The 15412-nt window shown below is 38.4% G+C and overlaps 1 protein-coding gene across 2 annotated transcripts; it reads left to right on the plus strand.

The window, feature by feature from the left end:
• The first annotated feature begins 438 nt into the window (after positions 1-438).
• Positions 439-9190, plus strand: c19orf47.L (chromosome 19 open reading frame 47 L homeolog). Of its 2 annotated transcripts, none has more exon segments than NM_001092598.1 (9): positions 439-572; positions 2977-3017; positions 3299-3386; positions 4430-4544; positions 5227-5302; positions 5884-6018; positions 6887-7033; positions 8118-8188; positions 8310-9190. In NM_001092598.1, coding segments are annotated over 8 exon segments (1191 nt in total). In that variant the 5' UTR covers positions 439-572; positions 2977-2998; the 3' UTR covers positions 8850-9190.
• The last annotated feature ends 6222 nt before the right edge of the window (positions 9191-15412 follow it).

Consider the following 15412-nt stretch of genomic DNA (forward strand, 5'->3'; position numbering starts at 1 on the left):
TTACCCAGTCTTCTAAAATGGCCCTTGTTCTGTTCCTTAATTGTGAGTAATCTGGCTCCTTTGCACACAAAAACACTGGCAGCCTTTGAAAAGCCTAACAACACAAAATTACTTTTGGTCAGTTACCCCCATTGTCTTCTCCTTCATTTGCATTATGAAAAATCTTGCCCATTTGTGCACAAAAAAACACTGACACTCTCCTATGGGGAAAGTGGGAATTTAAAAATGGGCACGATCTTACATTTGGTAAATTATACCCATTGCCTTCTTTAAATTATCTCACATTCGTCCCCAAATTGTGAAACAATCTGGTCATAACATAAAATAGTAGGATCTACCTGTGCTACAGTAGGAAAAAAAATGGTATTCTCACTCCAGCGTCACCGCACTTATATGTGTTTGTGTGACGTCACAGTCTCGCGACATTAGACTTGTGATGCGTGGTTTCGGTGTCCGGCAGGAGTCAAGCAGCTGGGTATTATCGGCGCTGCGGAACTTTACACAGCGATCCGACACTGCGGGGAGTGTTAAGAAAATCGGAAGTGTCCCGGAAAAAGCCGGACTCCTGGGCGGTATGTTTTGAAAGGGTACAGGGGGGCTCATTTCTGAAATGAACATGTTCGGTGTTGTTGAGCCTTCACTTATTGTATTGTACAGCGTGTTGCTGCTGTATGAATGAAACTATCTTTTTAACTATCCCATCTGAGTGGCAGTACTACACACCGCAGCATGGTATAATCGCGCTTATGGTTATAGAGGCCCGAGGGAATCATATCGGTAGTGCGAGCACTGCTTCCGGTTCCACAGGGCACTACATCTCCCTTCCATTATGCGAATAGATCCTATTCTATCCCATCACTGTCAATTCAGAAATCAGATCCTTCTCCCATTCTCTCATTAACCCTTAATCTCTGTCAGACTCCTTCCCTTTGGCCGTTTTGTCTGTGGTTTGTATTTTGTTAGAATTATTACCTTCTTACACATCAGGTGCCCACTCTTAGTACTATTTTCTGTTTTATCCTCCTAGTCTCCTTTCTTTACATACTATAAACTATTTTTTCCCCTATTTAGCCTCTTTGCCCTATTTCATGGTCATTTCCTATTTCTATGAGAACAAATATTTAGCAGCAGGAGGGTCCACTGACACCTGGTTCCCCCCGGGAGTTTTCCTGGTATCCCGGTGGGCCAGTCCAACACTGTTCTTATATCACTCACGAATGACATGCAGCACTTTACAGATATTATACATCGTTTGCATCAGTGCCTGTCCCAGTGGAGCTTACAATCTAAAGTCCATGTCACATTCTAGTGGTTTAATTTAATTCAGCCGGGCAATGACCAGTATTCCTCCTAAACAGATGCTTCCCTAGGCAAATGATGTAAGCCTGTTATTGCCACCTTCTTTGGAGAAAAATACTTAGGTTTTTTGTTTTCTGCCCAGTTAGAACATTGGAATCAATCATCATTTCTGCTTGCTGGATATTAATCCTAGCACAGATGTTTGTTACAGGGAAGTTGATTGCTAAGTGTATGGGTTGCATGTGGGGCTCTGTACAGTAGCGAATTACTAAGCAGTTTTACAACATAGAGCTCATTTTCTAGCATTGGTCCTTAACTACTACAGTTACCAGTAGCAACCAATCAGCAGTTCGTTTTCTACAAATTTGAAAATTAAACCAAAGATTTGTTTGGTTGTTACCGGAAACTGTACTGGTGCAAATTAGCATTTTTATCAGTAAATTAGCACATAAGCTAATTACTTAACCCTTAACTAAAGTCCTTTTGCATAACAACACAAAATAACTGTTAAACCATTAGGGAAATGCCATAAGGTATCAAACGTTTATGTGTTGTAAATCTCTGCTCATCATATTTTCCGTATTTTCAACTATCTGTTACACTTCCCAGAGAAGTTATCTATAACTTTGTTATGAGTTAATGGGGGCCTCGAAAAAAAGTTAGATCCCAAACCAAAAATGTCTAAAATCTTTGATATATATATATAGTTCCCCAGATCCACTTTGCTTTGCACATTGTGGGAATTATTGTTTGTACTTTAAAAAGTCATAAGATACTGCCTCAAATGAAAGTAAATGCTAAAGGATGTTTTGATCTCGCTCATGAAACCTCTCTATAGCGCCTCTGATCACAAAACCAGATTAATTTCTACATTGATTGCTACTGCACCCAGGTGAATTACTGCAGATGTTAAGTGATTATATATTTATCCTTTCAAAATGGTGGCACACACCTCCAGGGTTACAGTGTTTCACTTGGGTGCATGATAAAATCTTGGAAAGATATAGAGTGCTGGTCCTTATTGCAAATATAAAGATATTTATTTACCTATACGGTATGGTTATTTAGATAAACACACAAGCAAAAAACATCCCTTGCCCATAAAGCTAACACATAAATCCCAATCTAATTGCAATTTTAAGTATAAATGTAACTGAACTGTTCAGTTGTGTTGTTCAGTCTATTAATGTATTATTTTATTGCACAGCACTGCATATAAAGATATAAAGACAACACAACAAGAAATATATACACATGCATGCAGGGAGTGAGGGATGCCAAACTTTTTAAAAAATGGCAGTAAATGGAGTGTGAATAGGATAAATACTTCTCCAAAAAATGTATTTTAGAAGTAAAGGCAAGTTATCTAGCAATGGGTAATTTAGGGAGTGTCCATTTGTAAGGGGTTATGCCCTATCACAAGCTCATTTGTAGTTTGCTGCTGTATATCCCACATAGGAATGTGCACTTGTGCCCATAAATAGACTCCTGCACTGGGGCTCAGTTCAGTCATGGTCTATTTATGATCTCCAGCTGCCACCCTTTTCAGACTACATTCGTTGACAGATATATTTCATTTTCCTACTATCAGCCTGATGTAAACGTAGGTTTTTTCCACCCTAAATAAACATTGGAAATCTTAATCTTTCCAGAAAATGATGTGTGATTTTATTTCAGCTTTCTGTCCTGTGGAAACAACATGACATCTGTGACTTTAGGTAAGTAGTGCAAAGAGGCATGTGTCCCTTTCTTTCTTTCTTTCTTTCTTTCTTTCTTTCTTTCTTTCTTTCTTTCTTTCTTTCTTTCTTTCTTTCTTTTTCTTTATACACATATTAACTGGTAAAGTTTAGAGAACATTTGCATTTTTTGAAGACAAATATTCTTAAGTTTGTTTAAAGAACTGGTTGTTTTACATCCTTGTTATTTTCTTGCTCAGTTGTATTCTTTTTATTTTTAACATGCTATGCTCTTAAGTGTTTTATGTGTTTTTGTCCACCAGCCACATCTGAGTGGATCAGTTTCTTTAAGGAGGCTGGAATCCCTGCCGGGCCAGCTGTTAACTATGCTGTTACATTTGTGGATAACAGGTGAGAACACTTTTGTTAGTGAGAAACTCTGAGGGAACAGGATGTTTTGCTTTTTCCCCAGGGGATTGATTGTACAGCTGTTTATCGTTCTTAATTAAGTTATTGATTTTGATATATACGCTCTTTGAACATTAGTGTAGTTTTACAGCTGCTTCTTTATTTAAGATTACCAATTATAAAGTCCTGTGTGTCCAAGTTAATTGTTTGCTGTTTTCTTGCTTAATTTAGTAACACAACACTTACATTGTGCTATTTCATGATCTACTTCATTGAGAAGTGGAGTTAGCAAATAATATGTAACTTTTGTGTGCTCTGCTACATCAAAATGCTGTACACAGTGCTGATTCTCAGAGCATGTGTGTCATTGTGAAATATATGTCTTGCTACCATAAAACTTCAGTTTACTGCAGTATAGTTAATCTTTATCAAATATTTATTTTTTACTTTTAAAATTGTATCTGAAGCACCTATAAATAACTTATTTCTTGGCAATGCATTTGCTATTTTACAAGGGACATTTTCATTCTGTAGAGACACATGAATAACATTTGACCCCTTCATGTGTAAGCGCTAAACTCATATTCTGCACGTCGCAGGGGGTCTACTTCCTCTACAGCCAACAAGAACTCTTCCTCGAACTCTTCAGCCGCTGTCTTACCTGCGGCGGGGAAGCAGACGTTGGCGCAGGGAATGGGTGGAGTCAGGGGGAAGTGGGTGGGTGGATGATGATCGGAGTAAGCTGGGCCCCTCTGAAGATTTATTTGCACTCTAGTTACACCACTTTCTGCATGGCTTATCTGCTGTGTACAAATGCACCTTTTTGTCTTACTTAGCCTTGATTGGCTACCCCACTTTCTATTATAATCATTCTCATATTTTAGTAACAGTCACATTAAAGGCTGAGCCAATTGTAAAAATAAATGACTTTAAAGGTAGTCACATGTAGTGTTTTAGGGACGTTAGATTGATGAAATATGGTGGTAAATCTGTGGCAGTCACGAATACCTGTTGTGTGAAATGTGATGCATTCCTAATCTTTGCAGGATTCAAAAAAGCATGCTGATGGATCTGAACAAGGAGATTATGCATGAATTGGGTATATCGGCTGTGGGAGATGTTATTGCAATCTTGAAACATGCAAAGGTAGTCCATAGACAGGTATGTATAGTCAGATTATTATTGTAGATTAACAGCATATACCATTCCTTATAGTTGGTATTCCATATGCTATCTTGTCCTTCACTGATCTTTTAATGACTAACCTGAAATTCTCCAACTTCTCATGAATTACATTTGCCAGCATAGTATGTTCCTTTTTACTTTGCCAAACTACCCCAGCATCTGTAGATGGTACAGGATGCAACTGCTCACACTCTTTGCTGAAGAACTTGTTTAGGTTGCTTGTTCACTGACTTGGCAAAGAAAGCTGGACTGTTGAAACCTTTCTAGTGACTGGTGCTGGAAATTTCCATGAAGCTAGGTTCACAAATTAATTTGCAAATATTGATTCACATGTATAATCTATAGGGGACTACTGGGTTGTTTTCGTATGGAAACAAGAATCCCATAAAGCAAGGCAGGGCTGCTGTAAGTTTTTTGTCAGGGAGCCAAAAACAGTTTACTACAAAAAAAACTTTGCATCATGAATTAAACATTACATAATAACAGTAAATAGTAACTGACACTACTCTACATAATATCACACCTTGTTTTTAGGCATAAATGAATATTTTTTTAATTTGAGAACAGTTTCAGAAAACTGTTCTAAATATAACCATGTTGGTTTTGGTAGCGTGGTAAACAGAGGTTTATCTGTATATGATGTTTGTGTCTCATCCAGGACTTGTGTAAATCTCTGACAGAACAGCCAAGCCGAAATAGTACCCAGACAGAGCTGCGAAAGACTGCAAACAGTCGTAAGTTTTTTTTTTTTTTTTAATCTAAACTTTATATAGATTATACAGATTTTCTGTGAACAAGTTAATCTCCCGAATGGAATAGGAAATCTGGCACTGCATGATTCTACTGATACTTTCTGTGACATGTTATTTAGCCATATGTGTAGAGGACCAAATTGTGTTGATCATATTGGCTGGCTTTTCAAGACTAATGTGGTAAATATTGTTCTAACAATTCCCAATAACATTTTGTATTTTGTCAGCTACTGGATACTTGCAAACACACTATGGTTTTGGTCTGAATTTTTTTTTATGAGCACAAATACAGTTGCTATCTGCTCCTTTACAACAGCTAATTTATGTTATTGCTGTACCTCCATCTTCTGGATGGTTGAGAGAAAGGATTCTTTTAGTTTACAAGACATATCAACCTGCAGTGCTGCATCTGGTGCTGCAGCTGTTGTTAAACAAACAATTCCCAGCATCACACGTAGAGCATACGTCTGTAATAGTTGCTGCAATTTGTAGGGCAACATCTGGGGTACTTCACAGCTCGAGGTTCACACTGTGCCCTTTTCTGTACGGCCTCTTTCTTTCAGCGGCTACAAGGATGATTGCCAACAGTCTGAGCAGAGACTCTCCGCCAGCCACTCCTGTACACAGGCCTGACACAAGTACCTCCAAAATTTCTGTTACTGTCTCTAACAAAGTAGCACTAAAGAATTCACAAGCAGGTAAACCATATGTATTTATGGTATATAATTTACATAGATGCATATTAGTTTAAAATAGGTTAAAAAGAGACACCATTCATTTCCATAAATACGTGCACAATTGAGATTTTTCAGCTGACACAAGGTCACCCATTCCGATTAGAAGAAAAGAGGTTCCGCCTAAATATTCGGAAGGGGTTTTTTACAGTGAGAGCTGTGAAGATGTGGAATTCTCTCCCTGAATCAGTTGTACAGGCTGATACATTAGATAGCTTTAAGAAGGGGTTGGATAGCTTTTTAGCAAGTAAGGGAATACAGGGTTATGGGAAATAGCTCATAGTCCAAGTTGATCCAGGGACTAGTCCGATTGCCATTTTGGAGTCAGGAAGGAATTTTTCCCCCTCTGAGGCAAATTGGAGAGGCTTCAGATGGTTTTTTTGCCTTCCTCTGGATCAACTGGCAGATAGGTAGTTAATAAAAAAAAAAAAAAAAAGGTTGAACTCGATGGACATGTCTTTTTTCAACCTTACTTACTATGTTACTATTTTCAAATTCAGAAAAACGAAGAAATTACATTTTAGATCTGCCTCTGAGTTTTAATACTAATGGCCTTACTTCCTAAGAAACACATGCTTTCCTTTTTTTTTTTCTTTCTTTTTTAGTACAACAGGGAGAGTCATATGCTACTGTAGTTCGTTGTGTGATCACTGAATGGGTGAAAGGGGGTGTGCGTGAATTGTATCCAGTTGTTTGTAGCTGCCCTTGTTTCTTCCAAGGCCCACTTTTCCCCCTTCTGCCTGCACTCAGATGATAGTTTTATGATATCACCTCTGGGGTTTATAGTTTTTATTTTTATAAATCTCTTACTTCTGACATTTTTTGATTAAAGCTTTGTCCACTCCCCCTGAAGACAGCGCTGATGTGCCAGTTAAACGGCGCAGAGTAACTGCAGAGATGGAAGGAAAATACATAATTAACATGCCTAAAGGGACTACTCCAAGAACTAAGAAAATCTTGGAGGAGCAGGCAGCAAAAGGTTTGTTTGCATCTTTAACCCTTAGTTTTTCTTATGACCGTAACCTGGTTTTTCCTCCTCCTGCCAAAATGAAAAAAGTTTCATGTACTGGTCAATCTCTCTTAGGGGAGAATTTTACTAGTAATGACTTATTTATGCTTTATCCATTGTTAATGCCAAACATTTGTAACACCACTAAATGTTTAAAGATGAGAAGTATCGAGTAGTAATTAGTTTAAAGCAGCTGTACTTGATAAGTAGTCTTGAAAAAGTTTCAGCACTCCTCTAAGCAGCGTCTTCAATCTATTAATTTTAAACTGTAGAGGTTGTTCACTTTTGGATTAACCTTTAGTATGACAAAGAGAGTGGTAGTCTGATACAGTTTGCAATGGGTCTTAAATTTTTTTATAATGTGCTTTTTAAATTATTGAGCTTTTTGTTCAGCAGCTCTCCACTTTTTTTTTCATCAGCTATCTGGTTGCTAGGGTCCAGTTACGCCAGAAACCAAGTAGTGGTGAGAGTGAGCGCTTAGAATATGAATAAGAGGCCTAAATAGAAGGATGAGTACAAAAAAAAAAATAGTAACACATTTTAGCCTCACAGAGTCGTAGTTTTTTGATTTCCAGGGTCAGTGACCTCCATTTAAAAGCTGGAAGAAGTCAGAAGGAAAAGGCAAATATTTCAAAAACAATTTAAAAAAAAAAATGGACCAACTGAAAAGTTGCAAAGAACTGCTCATTCTATAACATACTAAAATTGAACTACATAGGGTAATACAATCACCAACATCCACTTGCAACTGTTCCTTCGAATTTATTCAGGTATAAATGATCTAGTATAATCCAGTCATATTGGGTACCATGAATCCTGAAAACTTTTCACCACTCATCTGAGCAGCTTACTTATAACCATTTTCTGTATTTAAGATTATTTTGTAATTGAAACATATAAACTATAATGTAATGAAGGCCAAAGTGTTGCTTTAAATCATCAAGTGTTTTGCTTTACAGTGTCAAAGTATATGCTTCCATTGCTGTTAATTTATCAAGGCAATTAATTTTATTATGGTAATGCATATGATTTTCTTGTTGGTAAAACATTGTAGGTGTGGCAAGAACGTCTGTCTTTGACAGACTGGGAGCAGAAAGCAAAGTAGACACTACAACAGGAAGTAAGGTGAGTGCTACGCAAAGTTAATTAGGAGACTTTTCTTGATAAATCAGAAATCATTTAGGGAAGAGTTTTTGGTATGCTGCAGATCCATGACCAAGTATTTTGTATTATATTTTTTTCATAGCCCACTGGAGTTTTCAGTCGGTTAGGAAATTCATGTGCTGAAGACAGGGTACCTGAGAGTGATGACGAGGGCTCTGTATTACAGTATGCAGGTGTCTTAAAGAAGAAAAGGATTCCTGTGGTCAGGGAGAGGCTAGGAGCTGGAGTAACCATTAAAGCTAAAGCTACCAGCTCAGAGCAGAAACCTGCCATCACCACACTCCGAAGACTTGCTGGCAAACCACCTGCTAGTGCTCCGCCGAAACTCTCCACCTCCAAGATCAGTATGGCACAGAGGTTGGGTAAAATTCAGCAAAGTGACCCAGAGGAAATTGTCAAAAGGAAAACACCTTCAGCAAAGTTAATACAGCGATTGGGTAAGCCTAGGGCAGCTCCTCAGGACAGCAAGGTTAGTAGCTCAAAACCACCACCATTCAGAGTCACCATCAAGAGGACTTTGGGGAACACCAAAGTGAGCAGCACAAGTGATAACGGCAATGCCCAGATGGATAATACAAGGATCGTCAGTGTCTTCAATAGGCTTGGCAGGAAATCTGTGTGAAGCTCAATAAAATTGTGCATTTGAATTTAGCTTCCTTCTCCAATGGGCAAAATAAAAATTACTAAAGTTTGGATGGAACGTCTACTTCCTATGAAGCTTTGCCATATCTCATGTTTGGCTTTCTGTGCCTTGATACAGCATATCCATGCACAGAGGGAAGTCTTTTATATGCTTGATAGTGAGACTCCAAAACCCTGCATTGTCAGCCTTCAGTTGAATTATGCAGCAGGTACAATCTGAACTCATAAATTAAGTGGATTTGCTCTGTTGATTATTTATTCCATTTAGGAAATAGAATGTTGACAGATTTGAACATTTTTTAATTAAATATTTTGCTAATGCACAGTTTGTGTGTGTGTTTGTAGCAGTTACAAAATAAGTGCAGTAGGATCTTCCAGTGAACACTGTGCTGCAGAAAAGCTGTACTTCTTGCCTATGGTCTCTATAGCATTTTGTAGCAGGTACCATGCTAAATAATTAATTTTTATCACATTTATTGCTGTGTAACCAATATTGAATACTGATTTGACCTTTTTAATTGTTACTTGAGTGGGACTTAGTGGGATGGAATAACTTTAAGTTTTGGCAAGGATGTTCCATTGTGTCAGGTTTGCATGAACCCCTTATGTAATTCAGTTTGTGAGCGCATGTGGTTGGTGGCTGTGGGTCTTCCTGTAGCCTCTACTAATACGGCTGAGAAGTCTGATACAGAAATGCAAGTAAGAGAACAAGATAGTAAGAGACTAGTGTCCAGGGAAGGGTATATTACAAAAAAATTTTGCCCTGTCTACCTTTTCTGCCCCTTTAAGGTGTAGCTGACTGAAATAAGAGTTTCTAAGCAATGAATCATTAAAGTTATTTCATTGCAAACAGAACTTGTTTTATCAGTAGTACAAACTGGAATGGAAAAATTAGATGAGGCAAAATAATTCACTTGGAAATTTGGCTGACTGGCATTCTTGATTTCTTTAGTTAAACAAAAACCCTTAATAAAAAAAAAACGCTACTGTACTTAGACTCTACATAGCCTTGTTCATATACAAATTGTCACTCCAGGTAGACAGATTTATGTGAAACTGTGACCCTAATCTTTAGATTATAAGATCTTGCAAGCCAACTTTGTCTTTCAGTCTGCAACCCGTGTTATATTAAAGCAAGCCTGCAGTTTTCTGATAATAGTATTATATAGCATTGCATAACTGACTGTAACTAAATACTTGGTTATAAATAGTTAGGTTTGTCTTAACTGGAGAATAGGGGCTTGCAAAGGGACATAAGACACTATAGACAGATAGCGGGGGATCTTTTTTTCACATAGACCAGGGCAATCAGGAAACTCTTTAGACTTAAGGAACAAAGTTTCACCTGAATTAATGCAATTGTTTTTTCGCCATGAGGGAAGTGCAGCTCTGGAATGCCTGCCTAGGCAATGTAGTGATGGCATAGGCAAACCATATGGATTGTGTAATCCTGCAAAATTGCAATTTACTTGCGGTGATTGTCATAGTTCTCATGGTGTTTATTGGACAGGCCTTCCTTCTCAAAAGCAGTCCTGTCTTTGTCTGAAGTGCACCAACAACATGTTTGTGGATCAGTGCCTACTTCAGCTAAAGCATTCTAATGTTAGTGAAGTGTTTGTTGGTCAGTCTCACCTGGAGCTAAAGCTAATGGCAATGAGATGTTTATGGGTCAATCCCTCAAAGGAATTATGTGCACTAATGATAGTGGTCAGTTGTTAATAGAAGCATTGTACATTAAAGGGAGAGACCTGCTGCAGTAAGACTTGGTGAGGAAGGCAGCCTGTATCCTTCTAACCTAATGTAAACCTGCATGATCCGTTACATCCTGTTAAACTTATCCAGCAATAATCTGCACTGATCCACCTCTGCCCCCTCTGTGCTCTGCATCTTTTGACATACTTAAAATACATAGAAATAACTTGTTTAGGATGGGAGTTTTTCATTACTGACTGACAGCATCTTTCTCAAATCAATATTTTGCATTGGTTTACAGTATGTGTGGGCATCAGATTCTAAAAGGATAATCTGCGCTCGAAATAGAGTTTGGTATAGTAACAAAGCATTGTCACGCTGTTTTTATAAATTACTATAGCCATATATTACATTATAAAATACGCCACATATTCAGGAACAGATATGCCTGAAAAAATAATTGTAAAAATAAATGCTCACACACCAGCATATGCTACCTTGTGCTACATGCATATTTATAGGATCCTTGATGCCACTGTTTAATGCTCTTTATTTATGTGCACATTACATTAATAGTGTTATTGCATACAGTGTACCTTTCCTTTGCACTTTCTTATTCTTTTTTTCATCCCTTAGCTTAGTATTTTTAAATGCCAAAGGAATTCAATGCCATAGATCTGCAACTGAAGGCTATCCAATTGTTGCTGAACTACATCTTGCAGCACCGCAGGACAGCCATGGCTAAAAACCACAGGCGATGTCGCTAAATGAGTGGATCTCTCTTCAATATGCCCACCTTGAGGTGGGCGATATTGGGCTGGTCCGATCGTGTGCCCTAGGGCCCAACGATCAGATCATAATGAAGGGTATACAGACAGTTGGATTGCTGGACTGCATCAATGAACAGATTCGATCTGTGATCCAACTGGATTTTTAGCCCTGTCCGTTCATCATCTGGATGACTTTTGGCCAGATATCGATCGGGGGAAGCCCATCGGAGGGCCCCATACATGGGCCAATAAGCTGCCAACTCGGTCGGCAGCTTTTATGGGCATGTATGGCTGTCTTTAGAGCAAGACTAGCCTAATTTGGGGCATGGCTACTCCCTGAAACAACAGTTTAGGAGGGAGCAGTAGATGGGCAGCCTTAGCTGCTTCAGGTGGCATTAAATCATGTCTGAACATTTGGGATTTTTTTGGAAGCAGAGAATATTTTAACACAATAATAATCACAAACTTAGAACATTAATATTAGCAGTATTTGGGTAGTTATGATTGGTCAGCAGCAACAGCCTAAGTATAATATATTAAGAGTTAAAGGGGATGTAAAGGCAAAAGAAAATAATCCATCTACTGCTTTTTCACCTAAAAAGAAGCATCTTTTCAATATTCTTTAGTTAGCAAATCTGCACCCTTTAGGTAAAATACTCTATATTCTGCAGCTCATTTACAGTTCCTCTCCCTCTTGAAGCTGCACTATGATCCTTTCATGGCTGGCTGGCCCGAGTAGTGAGAAGTAATCAACCATGCTCTGCATTCCGAAGGTAAGGAAGCAGCATAGGGCCTGTTTCTCATCAAGATTAGCCTCAGTCATAAATAAACACATAAATAAATAAACAGCCCCTGTACTTTGAATGAAGTGCAACTCTGGCCGGCTGCCGACTGTCAAAGTTTCTCATGAGCAGCAGAAGATTGATTATTTCACAGAAAAGATACTAATTTGTTAACTGGACTAAATTGATAATATGCTTCTTTTTAGGTGAAAAGGCAGTTTATTGAATATTTCTTTTGCCTTTACATCCCCTTTAAAGCTTAAATGTATAAAGCTTTTCTTTCCACATGCTTACAAATATAGGCCAGTAGGCCAGGCATGCCCCTTTTATCCATGGGAGGGAGTAAATGGCACTGCACCACATGACCATCACACAGGTACATCCTTTAACAAGATTGAGCAGGTTTTGAATATGCCAGATGTCCCTGTGCAAACAAGATGGTAATCTACCTGCTGGAGCCCCGCCAGTGCACAGGGAATATGGGGTGATTCTTTTCTGCAACCAAACGAACCTTCTATACTCTGCCTAATGGTCTGATAAAACTTTCCCATAATATCTATTCGTTTTGCTTTCAGTGAATGCGGCATACTGGCTGGCTCATAGGAGCTGCAATATACGATATGATATTTTTGGAGTTTTTTCTCCATGCAAAGCTGTATAATTGAGTGCCCAGAAGCCCATATTGTCCAAATCTCCTAAACCCTGGGAAACAGATACTTGCACTTATTATCCTGAGCATATTAAACTTGTTTCATCTTTCAGTATGTCATGGAATAGATACAGGTATGGTATCTGTTACCCGGGAACCCATTATCCAGAAAGCTCTGTATAATGGAAATCAAATGATTTCCTTTATAATTAAATAAAGCAGTACCTTGTACTTGATCCCAATTAAAGTGGTGATTCACCTTTACGTTAACCTTTAGTATGTCTGATGGCTAATTCTAAGCAACTTTTCAATTGGCTTTCATTTTTTTTCTTTTTTGATAGATTTTTAATTATTTGCCACCTTTTGTCTTTTTCCAGCTTTCAAACGTGGGGGTCACTGACCCCATCTAAAAAACAAATGCTCTGTAAGGCTACACATTTATTGGTATTATTATTGGTACTTTTTTTATTACTCATCTTTCTATTGAGGCCCTCTCCTATACGTCTCTTAAGGTGGCCATACACAGGCCGATAAGTCGGCAGCTTATTGGCCCATCGATCAGGGCTTCCCCCAATCGATATCTGGCAGGGTTAAAAATCCTGATGAATCGCGGCCACATCTGTTCATTGATGCAGTCCCACGATCCGATCCGACCACCCGTATTGCCTGAATTATGAATATCGGGCACCACAATGTGGGATATCGGGGAGAGATCTGCTCGTTTGTCGACATCAGAACAATGCATAGTAATTTGGACCCTAGCAACCAAATTGCTGTAAGTGCAACATTTAGAACTGCTGAATAAAAAGCTAAATAACAAAAACATAAATTAATAAAAAAACAAAAAGCTATTGCAAATTATCTCAGAATCTCACTCTACATCATACAGGTATAGGATCCCTTATCCGGAAACCCGATATCCAGAAAGCTCCAAAATACAGAATGGCTGTCTCCCATAGACTCCATTTTATCCAAATTTTTAAAAATTATTTCCCTTTTCTCTGTAATAATAAAACAGTAGCTTGTACTTGATCCCAACTAAGATATAATTAATCCTTATTGGAAGAAACCCCAGCTTATTGGGTTTATTTAATGTTTAAATGAATTTCTAGTAGACATAAGGTATGAAGACCCAAATTACGGAAAGATCTATTATCTGGAAAACCCCAGGTCCTGAGCATTCTGGATAACAGGTCCCATACCTGTACTAAAAAAGTTAATAGTAAAAGGTAAACAACCCCTTTAATATCTGAATCATCCTTATTGGGTTTAATTAATGCTTAAATATTTTTTTAGTACATTTAGTATTTTTAGAACATTTAAGGTATGTGATCCAAATTATGGAAAGTCCTCTTATTTGCAAAACCCCCGGTCCTGGGTATTCTGGATAGCAGGTCCCATACCTGTATGGACTCTGTGCATGTATTATGTCTTCTTGTGTACAGGTATAATTTTTTGCTGTGTTTTCCAACACAGCAAATTTTTATTTGCTGCAAAATTTTCACTTAAAGGGATCCTGTCATCAGAAAACATGTTTTTTTTCAAAACGCATCAGTTAATAGTGCTACTCAAGCAGACTTCTGCACTGAAATCCATTTCTCAAAAGAGCAAACAGATTTTTTTATATTCAATTTTGAAATCTGACATGGGGCTAGACATTTTGTCAATTTCCCAGCTGTCCCAGTCATGTGACTTGTGCCTGCACTTTAGGAGAGAAATGCTTTCTGGCAGGCTGCTGTTTTTCCTTCTCAATGTAACTGAATGTGTCTCAGTGGGACATGGGTTTTTACTATTGAGTGTTGTTCTTAGATCTACCAGGCAGCTGTTATCTTGTGTTAGGGAGCCGTTATCTGGTTAACTTCCCATTGTTCTTTTGTTTGGCTGCTGGGGGGGATAGGGAGGGGGGTGATATCACACCAACTTGCAGTACAGCAGTAGAGAGTGATTGAAGTTTATCAGAGCACAAGTCACATGACTTGGGGCAGCTGGGAAATTGACAATATGTCTAGCCCCATGTCAGATTTCAAAATTGAATATAAAAAAAATCTGTTTGCTCTTTTGAGAAATGGGTTTCAGTGCAGAATTCTGCTGCAGCAGCAATATTAACTGATTCATTTTGAACAAAATGTTTTTCCCATGACAGTATCCCTTTAATGATCATTCTACTTTTAGGTTTGTTTTTACTTACTAATATCAAGACTGTTCTTTTCATAAATGTATCTGTTGTTGCAGTATCACATGCAATGCAAAATGGCACATCACAGTAAGACTTCTGAAACCTTAGATTCTATCAGCTGGGAATGCTCCTCCACTGTGGCCATGGCTGCTAAGCCTGACGTAGTTACTTGACTGGAAGCCCCAGAGGGGTTGGGCACAGTTCAGCTGGCTCAGCAGAAATCCCAAGCGGCCTGTTTTTTTTTCCCAAAGGTATACTAATCCCAAAGGTATACTAATCCAATAGGATTATCTCTTCTCAAATTAATACCTCACCCCACTGACCTGCTCCAGAGATATACAGCAGAAACTTTCACTAAGAGCTGACACAAATCCACTGATCGACCAAAAAGTAAATGGGCCGATTATTCACACAAACAGATTAAGGGCTGTTACATATGGATATTTTCTTCATGTGCTCTCCTGCGGGGGCTCT

The sequence above is a fragment of the Xenopus laevis genome, chromosome 8L, assembly GCF_017654675.1.
Source record: "Xenopus laevis strain J_2021 chromosome 8L, Xenopus_laevis_v10.1, whole genome shotgun sequence".
NCBI classification, from domain to species: domain Eukaryota; kingdom Metazoa; phylum Chordata; class Amphibia; order Anura; family Pipidae; genus Xenopus; species Xenopus laevis.